General features: G+C 41.4%; 1 protein-coding gene across 1 annotated transcript; it reads right to left on the bottom strand.

Annotated features, from left to right (window-relative positions):
* Window positions 1–1,701: 1,701 nt before the first annotated feature.
* On the bottom strand, window positions 1,702–2,135 carry LOC123952498 (dolichyl-diphosphooligosaccharide--protein glycosyltransferase subunit 4). Its single transcript, XM_046021752.1, has one exon. It carries the CDS (start codon window positions 2,066–2,068, stop codon window positions 1,955–1,957), a length of 114 nt encoding a protein of 37 aa, XP_045877708.1. The 5' UTR covers window positions 2,069–2,135; the 3' UTR covers window positions 1,702–1,954.
* Between the last annotated feature and the right edge of the window lie 6,484 nt (window positions 2,136–8,619).

The raw sequence follows: 8,619 nt of genomic DNA, 5'->3' as shown, positions 1-8,619 counted from the left end.
ATTTTTACTTTCATTTAGCTTGTCTTTAGTCCTCAGGAAAGAAAGAAAGAAAGTCCTCCAGGCATACAGTCTTCACGGCCACCATGTATCTACTGAAAGACCTTGGAGCAAACGTTCTTGTTCTGCCAACTGGTAACTCTTGTGTTGACGTGACTTCGAACCACTGAAGTCTTAACAATGGGTTCTGACCTGCCCCTTTTGATGATAAAGAAGAAGACATTCCAATCACTTCTCAGCCTTATCTCCACGCTGAGATAATTCTGGGTCCTTTCTCTGAAGTAGATTTTGTTTATGACCATTGCAGAACTAAGCCGTAGATAAAGCATCGGAGAAAGACGCAGATAGTTCAGAATAATGCTGTGTCAAAATTCACGATTCGACCTTTCCTTACCTTGTTCTCTTTACCTTAAAAATAAGATGTCAGATTGCATGAACTTTCAGTTTCTCTGCTCCTAGCTCTAAAATTCACTGTTTTGTCCAGAAAGGTAGAGAAGGTATCATACAAATCTTTATATCAATATAGCAAGCATTAGGAGCTCCACAAAAATTTCTTAAGTAGCACATTTCCTGTCAAAAAGTGCTTGTTCAGGGTGCTTGGGTGGCTCTGCCTTCGGCTCGGGTCATGATCTCAGGGTCCTGGAATCGAGCCCCTCATCAGGCTCTCTGCTCAGCAGGAAGCCTGCTTCCCTTCCTCTCTCTGCCTTCTTGTGATCTCTGTCTCTGTCAAATAAATAAATAAAATCTTTTTTAAAAAGTGCTTGTCCTATAATTATCTTCTTAATTCTGCCATTCTAAGTTTGTTTTACCCCATTTGTATTTGGAATATAATACTTGCAGTGGACAGTTGTTTTGGGGCAACCCAGACTCCTCTCCCCCTTTCTTTAGAAAACGACCTCAGTGTCCTCAGGGATAATTATCTCTCCTCCACTATGAACAGTTCTCTTGGGATCAGCAGTCAAGGTTTTCTGACCAGATTTAGCTGAGTTGTGAGCACATCAACCAAGCTTGGCCAACTCACACTAGTGTGAATTTAACTGTTATGGAGAGTAAAACAAGAGGCTAAAAACAATCCGTTGGTTCATTCTGGCAGCAAGCTCTGAAATAACTATTAGCTGGTCCCTGTTACTCAGCCCCTAGGCTCCAGAAGCTGACCTAGTTGCTGTCCTATGCCTGTGGTGGATTCTCTAGACTTTCCCCCAGGAAGCTGAAGCATCAGGCGGAGCTACCCTCCAGGTTTTCTACAAAACATCCTTTCCTGCTTCAGAGTGTGGCAGACATTGGCTGGTTTTTTTCTCCTACATGCAACCCGCCCCCTCTTGCTTCTTCCTACCAGGGCCTGGAGATACCAGCCATGGATTTCATGTGGAATCCACTTCATCTTTCTCTCTAAGGGTGGATCTTGATTGACTCAAGCTAATTATCACATCTCCTCCCTTTGGCCACAGCAAAGGGTTCAGCCATGGGCCATAACAGAATTTGGGCCAGATATAAGACATCTTTGTTGGCAATTTTGGGAACTCTCTCTTCTGTGGGAATTATCTTAAAACTTGTTCTTTCTCAGTGGATCTGAAGCATGAAAACCTAGTTGCATCAGTACCAGAATCTATTTTCCCATTACAAGAAGAATTAGCTCCAGGATGAGGCCAACATTGTGATAACTGTGTTGAAAACAAAGAAACCACATTCTTTTTTTTTTTTTTAATATCTATATTTTTATATTGGGGGGAGGGAGTTGAAAAGAAACCCCTATACTGGGCCCTACACAGTGGCAGCTTCTTGTTCCATAGGGTTAAGGAAGACTTTGAGGAAATAAAAGTTGTTTGAAAAAATCCAGGTGTAGTTGCTTTGTATGTTGTGATGGGTAGAGGGGTGAAGTGAAGTGTGAAGGCCCCTCATACCCTCCATCTTGCCTCAGACTATGTCCTGGAACCCTGGGGCGGAGAAAGCACCACTTTCATTCCTGCTTCTTGGGATTGTTGACGGCCACGTAGTGATAAAGAACGACAAGCAGGAAGAGCGACACGCCCAGCATGTTGGCGAAGATGGCGAGCTGCACGTCTGTGATCATCCTAATCAGCTGGGCTCCCCACGACACGGTCTGCGTACTAGCTGGAGGTAGGAGTCCCGGCCCAGAAGTCGGTAGCGCAAGGGCCAAGAAACCACATTCTTAAAGAGGTCTGAAACTTGAACTTTTTAGTTATATGAAGCAATAGATTCCCTTTCTTGTTAGAGTCACTTAGATTTGGGTTTTCTATTACTTAAATTGAAACCATCCTAAATCATATTCAGTGTCTGTTTCTGCCAATAAGAACCAAAGAACTTTAACAGATACAGTATTCGATTAGGAAACTGACTTCCCAGGAAGATGACTCTCCACTTGTTTTTATACGCCATACTTCTACTTAGGTCTTTCAATATAATGATTGATTTAGCTATTTTAATATCACACTTGCTTTTTTACACTATTGAATCCTGTTCAATCCATAGTTCACTATGACCCATTTTTTTTTTTTTTCTGCCATTCCTATCTAAAGTAAACCAATCATGTATTCTACTACTTTGGTAGTTTGACTTTTTTCCTTTTGTTTACTAACCTCAATGTTTCCCACTTACCTCATTGGCCTAAGTAATTCTTCAATTTATCAAACTCATTTGCAGGCAGTAAGCAAATTGTGCCTTCTGAATTATTTACTAGAGTACACCACAAGGTGGTTATCTCTTCGAAGAACAATGAAGTGCCTAGTGTCCCAAACTACCCTTTCTTGTTAGTTTAATGAATACCTTCCTACTACATCATCAGGATCAAAAGGAATGGATTTCACTGGAGGCCCAGCAAGGTCTTAGGTTGGGAACATGGGGTTCTTGGGACACCAGATGGTGTGGTCATCGGTGACTGAGAATGAATTTACATCTCTTTTTGGATGTACTGTTAATTTCTGTCTTTCACATTTGCCCCACCTAGTCAATTTCCCAGTGTACTTTCTCTCAGTGATATGAAGAAAAGCTGGATGGACTACCTCATTGACTAAAATACTATTTCTCTCCCTCTTAGTCTTAGTCATTCACTTCTTCCATACCTGCAACATATCAGCTCCTTCCGTCTCAACTCTCTCCCAACAACCCTCCCCCAGAGCTAATTTCCTTTGTTTCTTATGCATCTCAACTATGACACCACCATCTATCAACTTTGTCAAACTGAAGCATGGGCTTTTCTCCCTCCATCACCCACCATATCCCAATTAGTTACCAAGTAGACTTGATTTTACCCAAGTAACATTTCTGCAATATATTACTTCCTCTTACTTCTACCTGCATTTTCCAGTCGGCGTTCTTTAAATTTCTTACGCAAACTACCTTTCTACCTAGTGTCTCTGCCTCCAGTCCTGCCATGCTCATATACATCTTCCTTCTGCCCTCAGGGTGAGATATTTAAAATGTATATGTGACCTTGTCATTCTCCTGCATAAGACAACAGTTCCCATTACTTTCATTGTGCATTCCAAACAGGTCCTGTCTGCTCTGCTCTTAATGTTGTGCCTGAGTTTTCGCATCCAAGAGACCACCAAGGAGCCAAGCACCGATGAAATCACACGAGGGTTTATTTGACAAGCTTAAGCTTGGGCCCAAGTATACCCATCACAGCGGAGTAGGGACTCCAACCCCAAGCTTAGTTAAGGCAGGAGTATTTATGGGTTCCTGTTACTAAAGCAGGGTGGGGCTTCCTGGAACCAAAGCAGGGTGGGGCTTCCTGGAACCAAAACAGGGTAGGGGTTACTAAAGCAGGGTGGGGGAAAGTTCAGCCCTTGGGCACAGGGGTCTGAGATGGCTGCTGGAGCTAAGATGGCTTTACTTTTGCTAAAGCTAAACCTGAGGTGGGATGGCCTTAATTTTCTCAGCCTCCACAACTTCCCACCATTCTGGGCTTAACTTTTCCAGTTTCAGGAAGATTATATGGTTCAGTCCCTGAAACACATTTCTTCCTGCCCCCTTTCCACACCAATGCTGTGTTCTCTGCCTAATACAGCTTCCCACTCTTCTTCAACTAACTCTGACTAAATCTTACTGACACTGCGTAAGTGTCATCTGCCCTATGGGGTATGTTCTGAATACTCTCAGACTTGGCCAAGTGGTCCAATTTCATAACCCTAGGGAATTCTGTGTACCATCATATCCTAGTACTTTCAAAGACAAATCTCAAATAGGCACATCACACAGTGCCTGTTCTATGCCTCCTCCTACAGTCTTTGATGAACATACAGTTCTTACACCTGTTCTTATGTGACTTTTACCCTCTTCTTGCAGTTGATGAAATCAGGGATAAGTACATAGTGTCAAAGGACAGCCGTGGTTGCTTTGAAAAACATGACCTGCACCAATTCTATCATGTTTGTAAGTATTTTGAACCAAGAAAGACAAAAAATTAGAAGCAAGGACAAATTCTGAAAGCCCATATGTACAGAAAAATCATGACTGGTCCCTCACAAGAAAAAGTTCCAAGACAGCGGAAACCACAAGTAAGCAGAAGGGTAAGAAACAGAGAAGTAAAAAGACCGTAGTGAGGACTCCGAACTCCTGCTCAGAAACCACTGAAATCCCAGAGCCATTGGAATGCAGAACTACCTTGAATGCTTGCGTTTTCTGAAGTCAGGAGCCTCAGCTTTCTCTGGGCTGTTGTATGCTTATATTCTAATAATAATCATCTCCATACTAGTTTCTCTAGCACAGGAAGAAGTGTGAGCTGAATCTTAGTTCTAGTAAGTAAGGGTCCAATTAAAACAGCACTGAATTTGCCTCTTTCCTCATTGGTCTCTACCCCTAGGCTATAAGCTCCTTAAAAGGTAAAAGAACAGATACAGTATCTGGAGCATAGTAAACACTAAATGGAATAGATATGGAAATCCTTGAATGAGGAATCCAATAGGAGAAGGCCCTGGGGCAGGTGATGAGGCTCTGTTGTCCATAAGCTTAGGTTAACTAAAGGAAACTTATATAAAACAATAAGAGAGTATAACAGGCCCATCAATTATTTAAAGATACTTTGTTTTTAACTGATAATTATGCAAGGGAAGTTCTTCCACACTCTTCTCTATCTTGTAAAATATAGAACCTGAAATTTGATGTTGTGTACAGTTCTTTTTTAAAAAAGATTTTATTTGTTTATTTGAGAGATCGAGAGCAAGCAGGGGCAAGGAGTGGCAGAAGGGGAGGGAAAGAATCTCAAGCAGACTCCCCACTGAGCACGGAACCCAAGAGGGAGCTTGATCTCACAAGCCTGAGATCATGACCTGGGTCAAAATCAAGAGACAGAGGCTCAACCCACTGAGCAACCCAGATGCCCCAACTATGTACAGTTCTTGATTACACTTTTATAGATTAATTTAAGTAAGGACTTAATGATCACCTACTAAGTGCTTAGCACATTACTGCATGCCTTGAAAGGTACAAAACAAAAACGCCTTTTCTTAAGAATCTTATTTTCAGCATTTGTTCTTTACAAAGGTTCATTATTACCCTGCTCCCGGTTCTTTACCGAGTATTTTGAAACTAATTTAATTACCCTATACCTTGCTCCTAATAAAAGCTTCCTTAAAAATAGAGTGTTTTTTTAAATGCCATAAGTTCCAGCTTCTTGTTCCAGTTAATCTAGTAAGAGCACAGTGAAATATTATCAACAGTAGACTTCATTTTTTTGACTGCTTCAGCCACAATAAAGAGATTATGAAAATTCTAAATGCCTTGCAACTTAAAGCATATAAACTCTATTTTTCAAACTATATGAATAGCTGGAAGAAGCAGCTAAGAGTAAAGGCAAGCAGGGAATTGTAGAATAAAACTTTCATAAAGTCTCTGAGATGTCTAGTGAGGAAGTCTCAGGGCTGACTGTTAGGATGATTTAAAACCTTAAACATCATTTTGTTGACACATAATTCTTTTATATATTTTCAGTATATAAATTGTGAGCTCCTCTAAAGGAAACACAGTTTTTCACAGTGAAAACAAAGAAAAAAGCCTCTAACTCTTATTACATTTTAAGCACTAGATAACTTTGCGAGCGGGTAACCGAGTTTATGAAATCATGTAGGTCAGCACTCTGTGAATCGGTGTGGCAGAAAGCATTTTTGAAGCCGACTTTCTATTGACACATAGCTAACCACTTTCACATTTAATATATTTCCTTATGGTTGTTAATGTTCCTCAAAAATATGGAAATGTGAAAACCAATAGATTCCGTGGCTACAAATTGGATAGTAACAAATGCAGACAGAGCTTGTTTTTTTATCCCCTTGCCTTTGGGACCCTGGAAAGTTTTCAGCAACAATGGCCAATGAGTTTTCTCTTCTTTGAAGGTATCCTGTCTTATTCAAGGTAGTATTTCCACTAAATAAAGTATCAGCAGAGAGGTGGCGCTTTTTTCTTTATTAGGTTAGGGAGGAAATGATGCTCAATATATATTTACTGAATGTTTACTGAATAAATAAATAAAATATAAAAGACACAGTTGGGGATGGACGGGAGCGGGTAGGGAGAATTGGAGCCAAGAGCTTTTTTTTTTTTTTTTCCATATTTTCCAAGATTTCTGATGCTCAAAGCCTACCCAAGTTGGCTACCATTATCGTCTTTTATATTGTGAGCAAAAAACAATTAGTCTTGGAGCACCTGGGTGGTTCAGTGGGTTAAAGCCTCTGCCTTCGGCTCAGGTCATGGTCTCAGGGTCCTGGGATCGAGCCCTGCATTGGGCTCTCCGCGTAGCGGGGAGCCTGCTTCCTCCTCTCTCTCTGCCTGACTCTCTACCTACTTGTGATCTCTCTCTCTGTGTCAAATAAATAAATAAAATCTTAAAAAAAAAACAATTAGTCTTTCCTAAGGTCAGATAAGATTGTTTTCACAAATCAGACGGCCATAACCCTTCATTAATCTCCTCACTCATTTATTCAACAAATACTTGCTTAGCTCCTACCATGTCCCAGACACAGTCCGCGGAGCTGCGGATGCAGCAGTGAAGGAAACGAAGTTGCTGCCCTCAGAATCTTACATTCTAGTGGGAGAAACTAGATAATCAACAAAGAAACAAACAGCTAGGTAACTGCATGTTGGTTATGATAAATGCTATAAAGAAAAACAAATCAGGGGCACCTGGGTGGCTCAGTCATTAAGCATCTGCCATTAGCTCAGGTCATGATCCCAGAATCCTGGATGGAGGCCCACATCGGGCTCCCTGCTCGGCGGGAAGCCTGCTTCTCCTTCTTCTGCTCCCCCTGCTTGTGTTCCCTCTTTCTCTGTGTCTCTCTCTAGCAAATAAATAAAAACTTAAAAAAAGAAAAAAGAAAAATCAGGGGAAGGGGGCAGGCAGTGATGGGAACTATAATTTTCAGATTTCATATGGGCAGGGAGACCTCAGACCTCAGATGACCTTTGTCATCCTGACGAAGTGAAAGGAGAAGCCATGTGAGCATGTGGGAGAATGGGAGGAACAGCCAGTGCAGAGGGCCTGATCAGAGAGCACATGTTGAGTGCTCCAGAAACAGCACAGAAAGCAGCATGAGGAGGGGTAGGGAAATAGCGAGAAGCTGGAATAAGTAGGGTCCTGTAGGCCACAATATCATTTTTGGATTTTATGCTACGTGTATGGAAGAGCCATCTTAATAGATATTCAAACTTGTCTTTTTCTAGATGGAAGTTAAAATCCTGATAGAATTTAAAATCAAATGCATCAAACAGGCTCACATATCAACCTCAGGTTTATAACACTAATTTTCCAACCAGTTCTCCAAGTGCAATTCCAAACTCTGCACTGGGGAGAAGGCAGACATTTTTCTTTAACCATAATAGTCAATCAAAGGTTTATTAATAACGGATTTCTCAAAATATACCTGGCAGCTTCCCATTAGTAACAGGTGTTTTCAGGAGCCAATTAAAGGTAAGCGACAAGAACACCATCACCCATTCCAGGTCCCAGAAGTCCAAGATGGGATGAGGCTGCGCTGAAACTTGGCCTGTGGTGGGTCAACTTAGACTGAGAACTCAGGGTGGACATAACGCCTAACTTGGAATAATTTTTCAGACCTAGTTCAAGTAAGCATAAATCTGATGATAAATCATTTTTTTGAAAATAGTTATTTTACTGCTTTCAAATATATCCTCACTTCAAATAAAGTTTTTCTAAGTGCAAGTACTTCTGTAATGACTCATTGATAATGACTAACACTCATGTGTATACAACAATTAAAATGTGCTAAAGCTCTCAAAATGAGAAGCTGGTGCCTTGAAAATGGCAACAGTTCTTGTGTCAGTCAGGGTAGGCTAACAGATGTTAAAAAAAAACCTCCCAAACCTCAAAGGCCTAACACAGGACAATGTTACTTCTTGCCCTCATGACAGTCCAGGTTGGCAGTGAGGGCCTCAGCTTTGTGCCACCATCCAGCGATCGGGCCCCCTGGACCTCATTATTCTGCACCCAGCCAGGTCCTCAGAGTCCTTTGCACTCAACCAGTGGCTGGGAAAGTGAAAACATGTGTGAGATTTTCACTCCATTTTCATGCTAACACTGAGGCAACCCATTCCATGACATTCCTCCAACTTCCCTGGTCATTGCTTCTTGGTCTCCTTTGCTGATTTCTC

The sequence above is a fragment of the Meles meles genome, chromosome 1 (assembly GCF_922984935.1).
Source record: "Meles meles chromosome 1, mMelMel3.1 paternal haplotype, whole genome shotgun sequence".
Classification (NCBI taxonomy): Eukaryota; Metazoa; Chordata; class Mammalia; order Carnivora; family Mustelidae; genus Meles; species Meles meles.
The sequence above is the reverse complement of the archived record's forward strand: the minus strand, read 5'-3'. Positions and strand labels throughout refer to the sequence as shown.

Excerpts from the sequence above, each read along its gene's own strand:
- LOC123952498 (XM_046021752.1), bottom strand. The coding sequence starts at position 2,068 with ATGATCACAGACGTGCAGCTCGCCATCTTCGCCAACATGCTGGGCGTG.